Source organism: Drosophila grimshawi, unplaced genomic scaffold, assembly GCF_018153295.1.
Source record: "Drosophila grimshawi isolate 15287-2541.00 unplaced genomic scaffold, ASM1815329v1 contig_1377, whole genome shotgun sequence".
In the NCBI taxonomy this organism is placed as follows: Eukaryota; Metazoa; Arthropoda; class Insecta; order Diptera; family Drosophilidae; genus Drosophila; species Drosophila grimshawi.
Genome location: NW_025062900.1, coordinates 3,610,700 through 3,626,505, shown reverse-complemented (window position 1 = coordinate 3,626,505; position 15,806 = coordinate 3,610,700). Strand labels below are relative to the sequence as shown.

Genomic DNA, 15,806 nt, shown 5'->3' with positions numbered 1-15,806 from the left:
CCAGCGGGTTCTGGTTTGCACCGATGCAGTTCATCGGAATAGAATCGGAAACAAGCAAAACCAATTCACATCGAACACTTTCTTTTTTTGCCTATTCATTTGAAGAAATTTTGCTGCTGGCAGCACTTTCATTTATTTTAATATAAAGGGTCTAATGAAAAGAAAGAACCAAAATAATGAAAAATAACGCGCACAAATTGGTTTTTATTTTTGTACCGTTTACAAAATCCACTGCCATATTTTTCCAACAACAACAACAACACGCATGCGTTTCCATAAGAAATTATTTTTCAGTGTTTCTGTTTTGTTTTTGTTTGTTTCATATATAGAAGTAGAAGCGCAAAATATTCAAATGTTATTCGGTAAATGACAAAGCTGAGGATATAAAAACGAACAAGTTAAAATTTAAGTCGTACAACGTTCATTGTAGATTCGAGCATATAGAAAAGACCCCCAATTTCCAGCACATAAGTTTATACATATAGAAATTAAAAAAGAAGAAAAAACAAAAAGAAAATTCATGCATATTAACTGAAAGAAAACCAAATATATAAATACTTTTATAAATAAATCGAAAAACGTACATAATACTTTAACAAACAAAAAATCATAAAGAACTCCACACAATTCATGTTAAGATATAAAATTAAAAATGAATAAATAAAATATTTAAAAACAAAAAGTTCGTTAAATGGCAAGGGCATCTTTCGCTGGGCTCTTTGCAACACTGAAAACGGTTACTTTCCGATAATGTTATGTAGTGTTATCGAATTTCGATGGGTTTGTTATCGCATTAAGTGTAGTAATAATAATAAGAATGGAGCCCAGCGCAAAGTTTACGGGAGATGTGGATAAAACGCAAATACCGCCGCTGAATCAAAAGCGCATACTGGCTTTTGTCAACCATTTTCTAATCAGCACCTGCACTTTTCTCAATGAATTCGCGCTTAACTGCGAAACGAAATTTATGCAAATGGAGCGCCAGTTGCAGCGAACAGAAGCCGCATTAATCATACTGGAAGCGAAGCTCGCATCAATTCCAATAGATAACGAAACAGACACGGCCGAATCGAGTACAATTGTTGTTGCAACCACTGCTGAGGAAATTGCTGACACGCCAGAAATTATAGAAGAGGTGGTGAAAGGCGTGCAAGTTTCGCAGGACATTCGCTACAGGAAATTCTTCAAAATGCTTCAAGTGGGCGTGCCAGCGCCCGCTGTTAAAATAAAAATGCGATCGGAGGGGCTGGAACCGCAGCTGCTAGAGTGAGTAGGAACACTTCCTGCCAAGTAGAGTTGTCAATTTTCACAAAATAAATTCGATGTGGAAATTGGTATCACTGCAACCCAAATAACAACTATATTAAATGCCCACTTTGCATTGCAGCCAACCCGATTTGATACTGGAGGACGGCGTGCTCGAGTAGCCTGATTCGTGTTGTACAGTCAATAATTGTGATATACACTCTAATTTTGTATAAATGAAAACATTTTGCTTAGATTTACGTCTACAATTTGTTTTATTTTCCACTTGTTGCACACAGACACACAACCCGCCTTAATAAACACTTACAATGCGTTATTGGCTGGGCTGGTGTTGTAAAACACAATAGCAGTCGATGAAAACAACTTAAAAACACTTCTTCAGTTATAAAAATGGAGGCGGCGGTTGGCTTAGAACTGAATCATTTGTCCCTTGCGCTTCTTATCGCCACCCAGCTCGAAGTGCTTGCAACGCTTGAGGGGCGTCTGCTTGCGGTACTTGCATTCGGTGCACTCCATACGCAGCACAATTTTCTTGGTGGTCTTAGCCTGGAAATGGGGAGGAAAATAAATGATTAGTAAAAAGTATATAGGTTATGGCTGGAATAAGGTTTTAACATTCATTTATCCTACTCGGGGCAGTTGTTTGAGGTGCTCGGTGAGGACTTAAGCGCTAAATAAAATGCGTCTCAAATCGCTGCCACCATAAAGCAGAAACAATTAAATTTACTTTTGCACTTTTTATCCCATCAAAAAGTTGGAAAGCTCAACAATTCGGTTCTACTGGAAGTGCAATAATATTACATATTTTTTCCACTTAAAATTAGTTTGTATGAAGGGCCGGTGAGGCTGAGTGGGCCCAGATATCGGGACAGCACCGCTGCCTTTGAGGCCGCACCAAAAGCAGCTTCAAAATAATCATTTCTTTTGCACGCCAATCCCACCGACATAAAGCTGTTTGAATCAGCAGGGTTCGGTTCTACTCGGGTGCCAACTACCACTTGAAAAGAGATTGGCGAACTCACCTTCTTCCTGAAGATGGGCTTGGTTTGACCACCGAAACCTTGCTGTTTCCTGTCGTAACGCCTACGGCCCTGAGCACCCTTGCGCTCCTTGGACTTCTTGTACTGGGTCACCTTGTGCAGCTTGTGAACCTTGCACTTCTTGCAGAAAGTGCGACGTTGTTTTGGTACATTCACCTGTAAAAATAAATTGCACAAATCACATTAATTTCCATTTGCCGCCTTAGCAGACTCGCAAAATTGCAATGCGAAAAAATGCATTTAAGCCACGCACATCTGCTCAATATTGCCATCGCATCACAGACAACGTTGTAGTATGCGAAATTTAAAAATTTGTTTTACATTTTAAAAGTATTTGACGCGGATGTTTCATGATTTTCATTATCGCTCGACAAAACACCTACCATCTTGAATAGGAAAGAAGACCCAAAAAGACGGAATTAGCGATGTGCAATTGTAACGTATCGATGTGAATGACAGAATGTCAGTGCTGCCATTTGCTGTCATATTTTGTAATCGATATCTGCAAGTCACTGGGCGATGTATTGCCAATCAGCTTAAGTTTCCCACCACTAGTTAGCAAAATTAAACAAAAAAAAGGAGATACGCACGTCAGAAACGCTGAAAAATTCTGAATTTTCAGTGGCAGTCGTGGATCCTGGTGTACAACGGCCTTGCGCCACTGATTGATGTGCAATGAACGAAGGCTGGAAGACATGCACAACCCGAATTATAACCGGATAATACCCTATAAATACTAACGGCACTGACCGTCGCAGTTGTGTGATATCGCATAATTAGCATAAAAATGAGATTGGACTGCAAAAGCGAGACTGGAATTAAAATGCAAAGAATGTACGCACTGTTGGCAACCTTGACATTTTGGTTTATCATCATACAATTGCCGTCACAATCCGAGCAGGCGGTGCCCACCGCTCAAATAACGGTACCATGCGATCGCAGTCGCAAAGTATTCACGGAGCCCTACGGCGAAATTAGCGACGGACCCTCCGGCTATAATTACACGCAGGACTCGCACTGCGAATGGCTGATCAAAGCGAAAAATGACAGTCAATTCATAACACTAACATTCCATAGCATGGGCACCGAGTGCTCCTATGACTATATATATGTATACGATGGCGACTCATTTAATTCAACGCTGCTTGGCAGCTTTAGCGGACGCACTCAACCCCAGAAACTCGTTGCACGCAGCGGCACTGTAAGTAATACCTAATTTCCACTTATATTACAAATGCTGCACATTTCCACAGAGCAGCAAAAGCTAGGCTTAAAATGGGTTTCACATTTGTCAATAAGGAGACGACTAGGAAACGTATCGTGCTGGCTTCAGCCCGACATGGTGTTGCCTTATTCAAACCAAAGCGGAAGTTTACGTCCAAACAGTTGTGGCTTCAAATTGGTGCTGGCGGAATTGATGTTCCAATGGAGTGCTGATTGACGCCGATTGAGATTAAGCCATTGTCGCAGGAGCTCGCATATTGACTTTAATGCTTCAAATTGTTACAGACGATTCCAAACTGCCAGCCAAATCTATACTTCAAATGATTTATTTTTTTCTACACTGTTTTAATTAAACTTCTCTTCTTACACAGATGCTCATACTGATGTACAGCGATACAAACTATGTGCTGGATGGTTTTCGTGCTTCGTACTACATATCAAATTGCCTGAACAATTGCCACAATCATGGCAAGTGTGTGGGCCACCAGTGCGTCTGCCATGGCGAATGGGTGGGGCCCGATTGTGAGGACGAGGCCTGCCCTCAGAAATGTGGCGAACACCAGGGTCGCGGCAAGTGCCAGAAGAGCATTTGTCATTGCTCCAAAGGCTATAGCGGCAGATTGTGCGATCTGAGCGATAATCCACCGGGCAGCAGTTGGCGTTGGCTGGCCACAGATGCCGAGGGTATGACACCTCGGGCTGCACACACCGCCATCTACATAGAGGATGAGGATGCGCTCTACGTATTCGGCGGCTATGATCTAAACAATGTCATCAGCACATTGCAGGTAATAGCTCGATTATTATTTGAAATTTTGATTAACTGAATTTTATTTATTTTATGCAGATATATCGCTTTAGCACCAGTCAATGGGAGGATGAGTGGGGCATTCCGTTGCAGAGTCGTCGTCACTTTTATCATCCGCAAAAAATCGATCATACGCTGCTAAAGGCAGTGCTGCAGCACAAGAACGAGGATGAAGCCAAGCTCTGGGGTCTGACCAGCGATGTGAGCTTCTTTCGCAACATACTCTACACGCTGGCCGAATCGAATTTGCATCAGCGACGCACACGCTCCTCACTCCCGCTGACCACTGTCAATGCCAATTCGACGGATGAGGAACTAACCGAATATCTGGAGGATATACTTGAAGAGGTAACGGATCATAAGCCACATGGTCGTTACGGACATGCAGCGGATCGTGTGCCGGGTGGATTTGTACTGTATGGCGGCAAGCATGTCAATGGTAGCTTCTACAACGATCTCTGGCAATACAATAACACTGAAAGTGGCGGCAAATGGAAACAGATGGCCATCAAATCAAAACTTCAACCACCGGCGCTGGCCCGCCACACGCTGACAACGGCTGCGGATTATCTGTATTTGTTTGGCGGCAGTGTGGAGTCCGGTGAATTCTCCTCCAGCGTTTATCGCATACGTCTGCCCCTGAGCGAGGAATCTCAGTGGCAGCTGGTGCGTCCCCGAGGTGGTAAACCTTTGGATGTACGCCTTGCAGCACATTCCACCGTCTACTATGCGGCAACGAATTCGCTGATTGTTTTCGGCGGCATCATGACCAGTTTGGCACGTTTCTCCAAGCTATCGGATCGCATTTTTGCCTTTCAACTGGATCAGCAATTTTGGACGGAGATCCTCTATCCACGCACTGCGCTGCGGGATACAAATATTCCGAGAGAACGTGCATTTCATTCGGCCACAATATCGGGAAATTATATGATTGTATTTGGTGGATATACGCATCGGCATAATAAGGACGAGATCTGCTACGATAATCAGATGTATTGGTATCATCTCAGCTGTCACATCTGGATCAATCAGGTTGTCTCCGCCGATGATTCGCTGTACCCAAAGCATCAGGGTGTTTTTGCCCATGCGGCTGCATTGCGTCGCAATCATACACTGCTCATTGTCGGTGGCTATCATGGCAATGTGAATGCAGATCTCTTTGCATATGAGTTGCCAAAGGTTCTCCGTGAGGAGAACACCCAGCATAATCACAATCCAGAAATGTCGTGTCGTTTGCATCCCTCGCACACGGCCTGCTTGTCGAATCCGGAGTGCGGCTGGTGTTCGGCGGATAGCAGCTGTTATGGTCGCACCATTGGCGCCAATTGCACCACAAATTTGCAGACAACCCGGTGTCCGGGCATTTGTCCATCCCTCGGCGATTGTCATGCGTGTCTGGTGCATGGCACCAGATGGGGGCGTGGACGAACTGGTGCCTCCTCCGTGGCCAGCAAGCTGGGACTCAACGAGTGCACGTGGTGTGTTCAGAATGCGCGTTGTCATCATCGCGATGACACCTACAGCAATTGCGGTGACAGCAACGGCTGGTGGGGCAAGAAGGGCACCGAGATCCGGGAGCCCATCATGTGCACCCGCACGGATCGACGGCCGGGCTTGACCTACATTAGATACAACTATCCGGTCAACTTTACGATGCCCGACTATGTGGGCATTGTGAATGCCACCATGGTGGACTTTGCCTCACCCCCAGCAGCTGCGTTCTTTGAGCAGCAGCAGCAGGGCGAGATGCTGGCTCGTCTCATCGGCTATGTCCGGCCGGAGAAACAATGGAAAAGTGACAATTACTCCGCTATACAGGTCTGTAGCAGCTATTCCTCGGCCGTACTGCGTGCCGGACCCGGCTTCGATCTCGACAAGCTCGAGGAGGTGACCACTCAAAGCTCAAATCAATCCTACTGCAGCACCGTACAACTGAATAACACGGATATGCCGTTCCTCATCGATTTTCAGGTGAGCTTGATATGTGATTGAGTGATTAACTGATTGATTGCTGAATAAAATACTGAATGAGTGATGCAAGAGTATTTGATTGAATGCGTAGATTGTTGATTACTTAACTAACTGGTCATTCCTTGATTGACTGATTGGATGAATTAGTGTTGACCAAGTGATTGAATTAGTGTTGACCAAGTGATTGAATTTGTGATGGAGTGACTGACTGCTTGATAGACTAGCTGACTCATTGATTGACTGGTTGTTAGAATTCATCTCTTACTCAACTGATTATTCCGTTTTCTTCTAACAATCTTCCAGGCCCGTCGTCGCCTTGGCCAGAATAACATTTACAACACGTATCAGAAGACGAAAATGGAGTTGCAGCACTTGCATCATGGCCAGTTGAATGCACTGACTTTTGAGTATTTGGAGCCGTATTACTCGGGGATGTGCAGCCAGTACAGCAACTGTTTGCACTGCTTGACTGATGCTTCCTGCTCCTGGTGCCCCTTGACCAACAAATGTCATTTACGATCTGTGAATGAGACTGCAGTCTGCTCGACCAACGATCCGGAGGATGGCTTCCATTGGGCATATCTGATCAATCAGCCCACACAGTGCTCCAACTGTTCCAACTATGTGACATGTCGAGCCTGCGTCTCTACACCTGGCGATGGTGATTGCGAATGGTGGCTGGACGATGCACGCTGCGGTCGCATTGGCAAATCCAATAGCAGTGTACGCGCAATTGCCCAGTGTCCGCGACCATGTCGCGAACGGCGTGGCTGTGATCAGTGCTTGGGCGAACGGGGACGCTGTGTGTGGTGCGAGGCGAGTGCTCAATGCTTCAGTTTCGCTGTGTACACCAGCGAGTATCAGTTTGGCATGTGCCGCGAATGGATCGACAAGGTCGCAACGCCAGTGATTGCAACAGCGACAACAACGCCAGGATCCTCGTCTCCGTCCACAACCACATTAACGATGCATCCTGCGCCGCTGCGTTCGCTGCAGCAGTGCAAATCGTGTGAACGTCTGCGTAACTGCACCGCCTGCCTGCGCACCTTGAGCTGTGGCTGGTGCTTCGATCGCGACAATCCCATCGAGGGCATTTGCATGCAGGGCGATTTCAGCTACAGTGCTGGCAACTGTTCGCTGGCCTTGAATAGCAGCTCGCAGCACGATGCCGAATGGGCCTATGCCCAGTGTCCCGATGTCGATGAGTGCGGCCTGGGACTGCATGACTGCCACAAGGAGGCCAAGTGCACAAATACCCAGGGCAGTTACAATTGTCATTGTCGTCGTGGCTATGTTGGCGATGGACGCTTCAGTTGCGTCCGCACCTGCTATGAGTTCTGTCAGCATGGCTATTGCTCTGGCGCTCCGAGCTACAGCTGCAAATGTGATCTGGGTTGGACGGGCAGCGATTGTGGCATCAGCTGCGGATGCAACAATCATTCCACCTGCATCGAGCGGCTGGGCAAGTGCGACCAGTGCCAATCGTGGACGGAGGGCGAACGTTGCGAGAAATGTCGCCAGGGCAGCTATGGCAATGCGACGGCCACCATTGGCTGTCATCCCTGTGAGTGCAACGGCCACGGCAATCAGGATCTGGTAAGCAATGACAATTTTCAATTGATATATAGATAGAAAGGGGGCACAATAGATCTGGTAGGTCGCATCAATCAATCATCAATCCCAATAATAATAATAATAATTTACTAGTTTAACTAATGCACTGCTTTCCTTTCTACTCCTCGCGCAGGGCATTTGTAATGTGCATCACGGCGAATGCTTTTGCAAGGACAATACGGAGGGATCCAAGTGCGATTTGTGTGAGCCGGGCTTCTATGGCGATCCCCGCGATGGAGGTCAGTGCTATTATCAGTGTGAGTCTCGTGGCATCCTCACCAGCATTGGACGCAGTGCCATTGGCTCGTATCAATCGTATCGTTCGCCTTGGGGCGCCAGTCTCAAGGTGCGTGAATGCTTGTGGATCCTGCAGCCGAAGACGTTGCAAGCGGATAAATCTCTGCTCCAGCTGGAATTCCAATGGAATAACCTGACCATGGATTGTGATGAGAACGCCGTGTATATCTATGACAGTCTGCCGGATCTGACGGGCGCTGCACAACAGAACCAGTTACTGGCCGTCGTCTGTAAGCCGTATAGCTCGGCGAGGATCATCGAGGCACGTTCCAGCCACGTGACTGTGTACTATAAACAGGGCAGCGAGCGACGCAACTTTGGCTTCAATGCGCTGTACTCGGTGAAGAATTGTGTGGCCGGCAGCTGTCTGCATCCGCACGTCTGTGATGCACTGCAGCGTTGCGTCTGCCCCGCCGGCTATGTGGGTGCTCGCTGCGAGATGGAAATCTGTCCCAGTAATTGCAATGCCAAAAATGCCCAGGGATATTGCGATACGGAATACGGTCGTTGCATTTGCAGTAGTCCCAACTTTGCCGGCGCCGATTGTGGCACCTTGGTGGAACCACATCATTTGGTCATGACGGAGCTGTTCAACACCCAATTGCTCAGCGAATCCATGGAGCATCTGCGGAAGACTATACCGCGTTTTGGGCACTCGGTGAATGCGGATCGACGCGGCTCGTTGTGGATGTTTGGCGGCTATTCGCCGAGTCATGGAGCCTTGAACGATTTCCGGCAATTCGATACGAAGAATGCCACCTGGCTGCAGGTGACGGTAGAATCGTCCACGCCGGAGGATCGCATGCCATTGGGTCGCTACTTTCATGCGGCCGAGATTCATGTGAAGCGACAGATTATTTATATCTATGGCGGCATTGGCGCCAGCTCACGTCTGCTCCAGGACTTTTGGCAGTTCTCCATACAAAACCAGCGCTGGAGTCTGATCGAAGTGGACGAAGGCAAGCAGAAGGAGCAGCAAGAGCAGCAGGAGCAGCCGGAAGAGGAACAGGAGCAGGAACAGGAACAGCAGCAGCCGGAGCAGGAGCGGGAGCAACAGCGAGTGCAGGAATCCCCACCAGCACTGGCCGGACACACATTGACGCACGTGCGCTATCAGGAACGTGACTCGCTGCTCCTCATCGGTGGTTTGACATTGAATAAGTCTCGTTCGCTGGAACTGTGGGAATTCAATGTGGACACCGGCCGTTGGCAACAATTGGCCGCAATGGGCGCCCGTCTACCGTCTATGCTGTACGGTCACAGTGCCGTCTATCATATGGAGACGCATAGCGTTTATGTCTTTGGCGGCTACGCGGGCAAGGCACGAAACATTCTCTACGCCTTGGATCTGAACAAGCTCAGCTGGAGCGAGTTGCCCACATTTAACGAGCTCAATGCACCGTCATCAAAATTGCCACGTGCCCGTTACTTTCACTCTGCAGTCACCACGGAATCCTATATGGTTGTCTACGGTGGACGGACGAGTCCGTTTAATGCCACCGATGTGCTCATTGCCTATGTCTATGCCTGCAATCAGTGGGTGCGTCTAACGGACGATGTGACACTGATTGGCCGAGTGCCAGTGGCCAGTTATGCCGAGGACATGACCATCGATCCGGATACGGGTGCCATCTATGTCATTGGTGGCTGGGATGGCAGCGCAACCCAATCGCATGTGACGCGCATTAATCTGCCCGATGACATTTGTCGTCTGTGGAGTGGTGGCAAGTCCATTTGCCGGCATTACATGGGTTGCAGCTATTGCACCGTGCAATCGACGTACAAGAACACCTCCACTTGCTACACCCAGGGTCGGACGCCGTGTCTCAATCAGAATGGCACGCTCATCATCAATAATGGACCCGCCTGCAATGATCAGTGGCTGGCGAAACGCGATTGCAACAATTTTTGGACCTGCAGCGAATGTCTGGCCTCATGGCCCATCCACCCAGAGGCGACACCGGTTTGCCAGTGGTGCGATGAGTGCGGCATTCTTCAGAAATGTGGTCCAGCTGGTGTCGATTGTATACGCGGCACTGCATGGAGCTGCCCCAGGGAGCTGAACGTTGGCGGGCTCAATAATTGCCCGCTGCCGCGTTGTCATCATTTGGGCTGCGAGGCTTGCATGCTGCGTAAAGATGAATGCTATTGGGCACACAACGATTTGGGGCATGTGGAGTGCATAGCGAGGGATCTTGTGATGAAGAATGCCTATCGTGTGGTCGAGCAATGTCCGGCTGCGTGTCACACGCACACCAATTGTAGCAGTTGTCTGCTGTCCGGGCAGGATGACATCTCAACGGATTGCAAGTGGTCGACCATGTTGAACGAATGCGTGTCGCCCAGTGCCCAACCCTTGCTTTGTGCCGGCGGCGTTTGTGGTCTGGTGCTCATCTCCAGTGAGCTGAAACGTTGCCCGGAACCGTGTCATGTGTATACACAGTGTTCGAGCTGCTTGGAGCATGCCCATTGTGGTTGGTGTGCTCGTGAGGGCTTCAATGGCGATGGTATTTGTACGGAGGGCGCTCTGGAGCATCGACAGGAGCATCCGTCGGGCTCGACCTGTGATCTCATCTACAGCAGTTGGCGCAACGATTCCCAGCTGACCCATGCGGACGTTGTCAGCTGGCACTATGTCCAGTGTCCGGCGGAGAATGAGTGCGAGAACGGTCATCACAATTGTGATGCCATCTCCGAGCAGTGCATCGATCTGGACACCAACACACCCGGCTACAAATGCGTCTGTGCTTTGGGCTATCGTGGAGATGCCCATGGCTGTGTTCCCGTCTGCCAGCAGGGCTGCGTCCGTGGCAGCTGTACCCGGCCCAATGAGTGCAAATGTGATTTTGGCTATGTCGGCGAGAACTGTAGCATTCAGTGCCTTTGCAACGGTCACTCCAATTGTGAGTCGAGCCATCGCCTGGACATCTGTCTGGAGTGCCACAACAATACGATGGGCGAACAGTGCGAGAAGTGTCAACCCCTCTTTGTGGGTAATCCCCGTGAGGGACATGCCTGCCAGCCGTGTCTCGAGTATTGTCATGGCCATTCGGATTCCTGTGTGGACTACGATGCAGATCCGGCTGTCTTCAATATGACCCGTTCGGATTTGGAGCGCATTCTGCCCGAGGGTCCGTCGCATAATGCGACCTGTTTGCGCTGTGCAAATCACACGGCTGGCGATCGTTGCGATAGCTGCCTGCTGGGCTATTTTAGGGGCAGCGAGGATCTGCAGCGCCAGTGCCGGCCGTGTCAGTGTCATGGCCATGGCAATATCTGCGATGCCGTCACCGGCGAGAAGTGCAATTGTGCCAATAACACGGAGAGCGATGCCACCTGCACAGCGGGCGGTGGCAAGAATTCCGCACAGCTCTGCTGGAGCGTTCAGTGTTCCAAGTGTCGCGACTCGTATGCGGGTAATCCCACCGATGGACATCAGTGCTACAAGCAAATCACCGTCGAGTCGCGCATGTGCTTCGATGCCAAACCCATTGGTGAGTTCAGCATCCACCTACTTCTCCAGAGGCACAATCTCTAATAGATGTCTCTGTTTCTTTCGCTTTCAGAGGAATGCAAATCGAAGCCGGCGGCGCTGAAGCCGGGTCAGACTGTATTCTTTGTCATCCAGCCGAGATTCATGAATGTGGACATCCGCATCATTATCGATGTGACAAAGGGGGAGTTGGATGTGTTTATGTCGCCGCAGGATGACTCGTTTATTGTGGAACCGAATCAGACGACGGGCTACCACGAGATCTTCCTCGACAATCGCTACAATTGGGGACCCAAAATGAAGCGAGAGCATCCGCTAAATGTTGCCCTGCCCCGCCACGACAATGTGACGCTGCAGAAGCTCTTTCAGCCGGATCGACGCACGGGCTCATTGCCGCACGGCAGCGGTGCGGGTAGCAACAGTTTCTATGTGCCACAGTTGCACGATTGCCGGAGTCATGGCGGGCATAGTTTCGTCGTCCAGGATCAGTATGCCAAGGATCTGAGCACCCATGTGACGCTCAATCAGTGCAACACGCTGCTCCGTCTCTTTGGGCTGAAGAATCGTTTGGTACTCACGCTGCCGCAGCATGCCCACAATTTGAGCGCCACGCGTTTCTTTATTGCACTGCGCGCCAGTTCTGGGCCGGAGTCGAGCTATGGCTCGGTTGTGTTTCGTCAGGATCAGCTGCACATCGATCTGTTCGTCTTCTTCTCGGTGTTCTTCTCGTGCTTTTTCCTGTTCCTCGCCCTGTGCGTCATCGTTTGGAAGGTGAAGCAGGCATCCGACTTGCGACGTGCTCGTCGCCAGCATGTCGTCGAAATGTTGCATCTGGCCAAGCGTCCATTTGCTCAAATCTTTCTCGCCTCGAACAGTCTCGATGCGGACAACAGTCCGCCAGCAACTTCGGCATCCTCCTCGGCCCGAGCAATGCGTCATCGTGCCCGTCAAGCGCTGCTCCTCCAACAGCAGCAGCAACAGCAACAGCAGCAATCCAATCATCAGATCCAGGTTGAGACGCAGGTGCACAGCCAACCCATACAGTTGGCGGCCTCCTCTGCCCCATCCTCGTCCGTGACACATGTCTCCACCTACACCTCCACGCACAACTCGACACACACACAAACCTCAGCTCGCCACATCAGCAACAGTGCAGGAACAGGCGCAGCCGCAGCCGGCAGCAGCAACAACAATAACAACAACTGTAGCAACAACACTCGTTCGGGGCATGCCACACAAGGCAACACAAGGACACGGCACAGGAGCCACAGTCATAGTCGGCCTCGTCATGGCCAGTCCACGGAGATCATGCTTGTGGCCATTGAGCCAACTAGCGATAATCTGGCCGCTGTGGCCACCGTATTTGTCAGCCTGCCCGGGCGCTCGAAGGCGCCGACAAGCATTGCGCTCGGCTCCACATTGATATCGTATCCGCGTCAATATCCGATCAATTCGCGACACTATATGCGTCAGCAGCGGAACCATCATCATCCTAATCCGGCCAATCCGGCTAATCAGGCCATTCAGCCAGCGCCGTAAAACAAACAAATAACTAGAACAAAAAGCAAAAGCTGTAAGTGTTAGCCAGTGTTTACTATATAATATACTAAATCCTCTAAACCCCTCAACCCGCCCTCGACCCCATTCCCCGCGCTCTCTCTTAGCAATATGATGTGCAGCAAACTAGTAAATTATAGATTTATATAGTGTTGTACTATGTATTTGTGTATATAGACAGGTTGTGTAAAGTTGTCGCTTGCTAAATTGAAATGAGTTGATTCCATTGAATCGTGATCGATTCTAGTTACAAAAATTATATGGTTGTAATAGATATATACACTTTATTTTAAAGTTAGTGCTTCTTAAGACCGATTTGTTGAAAGTCTTAAAAATGTTCAAAATAGGAAACAATAACAATTTTCGCTTGAATGCATTTCTCAGATTTATAACTCTGCTTTTAAAGACTTTTTCGATTCGATTCCAGTTAATAGTATTCACATAATTTTGATTCCTTCAAATTCTTTTTTTCCTTATATAAAAAAAAAGAGAATTTTCATGATTGTAATATATTGTATTTAAAACTGAATAATTTTATAAGATACATTTTGTTTTCAATGTGTAGCAATTTTAGATTAAATTCCAATTAATGAACATTTCTTATTTCTGATAGACCCAATTTTCCAGCGACTACTCTATATATACATACATATATACGTACGCACGTGGCAGGTATACATAATTTAGGCAATTTTTGTATATAACTTTTAGTTAACGAAACATAATACTTTATAATGCTATCTATAAAGAGAAGATCTGAAAACTAAAAAGACATATTTTGTGTGCAGCAGGCAGAGAATACTGAAAGTTAACTTTCGCATAACTATTCGAAACGAAAGAGGAACATAAAAACAAAAACAAAATATACTCTATTAACCCTTTGGTAATAGAGTATACCAAAAAAAAAACAACAAAATGAACAACTAAATGGAATTTGATCTATGTGTTAAGCTTAAGATATAAGTAATACTATGTGTATTGTCAATTTTACAGGAAAACTTTTGTGGTGCATTTCGGGATGAGCGCACATCAACTTTTTAGAAGCCATAGCAAACAAAGCTAACTACAATATATATAAAAATAAATATAAATATAAATATATATTTACATTTATAGAAAAAGCAACAGCAACAAATACGTATTATATGTGCATGTATTTACTACTACTAAATGTGTCATTGAGCCCCGCCCATTTTCCATTTTGGTGAAACAAACAAATAGCGAATACGAAATCGAAATCGAATCTCTCAATATATATTATTATATGTATACATTTTTTTTTGTATATGGTTTAAGGTCTTATTATTAACGAATCTGATTTTCTGTATAAAAGAGTTTTATGATGATAATTGTTTATGTATTCGTCCCTCTCTCTCTCTCTATCGGTTGATGGTTAGCATTTGCTCAATTTAGTTAATACTATGAAAGCTCTCGCACTCTGCACCTATGTACCTACTAATTTAAGATGAAAACGGAACAAATCGCAAACTATGTATTTACTGACTATCCATATACGCTCTCTACTATACACTATCTAAACACTTGTTATGTTTACACTTACACAATAACACACACAACAAGAACAACAACAATGAGCAACTATTGAACAAAAACATAAATCTCAGTGATTCTTTTATTTCACGTTCTACACTACACTAAACATACTCACAAAAATCCCTCAAAAAATAAAAAATAAAAGGTTGTAATAAATGTTTTTTTTCTTTCTTTAATTTTTTGTACATTCTCTGTATTTATTATGTTATTAGGTATACTTCTTTGTGAATTAATAAAATTAGCAAAATTTATACTAGAACTGAAATTTGTAATTATATACTGATGATATTTTTTCAACTTATGTACGTCCCCAAATTTGCAATATATATGTACAATTATTATGTTTATTATTTTGTATTTATTTGATAATTTTTCGAATTTCGTGTTTCAATAAATGATAACTCATATAAATAAAATAGCTGGTGTTAATAAAAATGGTAACTCTCCAATTTTTACTCATTCTATTCCTCCCAAGGGTGCTGAGTGAAGGTCACATTTGAGATCAATTCCGAAATAAGCTCAAAGCTGAACTCGCAGCTGAGTCAAACTCAAACATTCCACTCAAAGATTATTGGTTCGAGTGCTACTCAACCGAAAATAAATGCAGCATCATTCAGATGTTGATTGTGTTCGCCTGGTAGAAATTTAGAAATCTCTAGAAATCTCATTGAAAATTCCATGATCTTCCGGAGAAGGCAAATTATATTTGCCATGACCTGGAAGCGACAAATGCCGCCGGCTAATTTTATAAAATACCAGGCGAACAGAATCGGCAGCCGAGTGATTTGCTAGTTGAGCACATTTGAGAGCCGACCTTCAAGTTGAGTTAAGAGCTGAGCTTGCAGTCAAATCGAGCTCAAACATTCCAGTCAAAGTTTGGTTAATTTGAGTGCGTTGGATTAGCACGCTGAGTGCAGCTGCAAATGCTGTCCGCCTGGTAGATCAGCTGGAATTTCAACAGAATCATAATAAAACAATGCCG

At 46.6% G+C, this 15,806-nt stretch overlaps 3 protein-coding genes across 4 annotated transcripts; 2 read left to right on the top strand and 1 right to left on the bottom strand.

Moving 5' to 3' along the window:
• The first annotated feature begins 802 nt into the window (after positions 1 to 802).
• On the top strand, positions 803 to 1,505 carry LOC6562496 (WASH complex subunit 3). Its single transcript, XM_001989198.3, has 2 exons — positions 803 to 1,266; positions 1,388 to 1,505. Exons 1-2 carry the CDS (start codon positions 818 to 820, stop codon positions 1,425 to 1,427), a joined length of 489 nt encoding a protein of 162 aa, XP_001989234.1. The 5' UTR covers positions 803 to 817; the 3' UTR covers positions 1,428 to 1,505.
• On the bottom strand, positions 1,502 to 2,756 carry LOC6562497 (60S ribosomal protein L44). The gene is made up of 3 exons (XM_032736387.1): positions 2,690 to 2,756; positions 2,289 to 2,462; positions 1,502 to 1,812 (listed from the first exon to the last, which is right to left on the bottom strand). The coding sequence occupies exons 1-3, from the start codon at positions 2,690 to 2,692 to the stop codon at positions 1,675 to 1,677; spliced, it is 315 nt and encodes a 104-aa protein (XP_032592278.1). The 5' UTR covers positions 2,693 to 2,756; the 3' UTR covers positions 1,502 to 1,674.
• Positions 2,757 to 2,892: 136 nt separating this feature from the next.
• LOC6562498 (multiple epidermal growth factor-like domains protein 8) lies at positions 2,893 to 14,357 on the top strand. 2 transcript variants are annotated; one of them, XM_032735687.2, is made up of 7 exons: positions 2,893 to 3,507; positions 3,902 to 4,318; positions 4,378 to 6,309; positions 6,613 to 7,905; positions 8,057 to 11,714; positions 11,787 to 13,286; positions 14,264 to 14,350. In XM_032735687.2, the coding sequence occupies exons 1-6, from the start codon at positions 3,094 to 3,096 to the stop codon at positions 13,250 to 13,252; spliced, it is 9,180 nt and encodes a 3,059-aa protein (XP_032591578.1). In that variant the 5' UTR covers positions 2,893 to 3,093; the 3' UTR covers positions 13,253 to 13,286; positions 14,264 to 14,350. The 2 variants fall into 2 exon arrangements, with proteins under 2 accessions (XP_032591578.1, XP_001989236.2); XM_001989200.3 differs by having other exon boundaries at positions 11,787 to 14,357.
• The last annotated feature ends 1,449 nt before the right edge of the window (positions 14,358 to 15,806 follow it).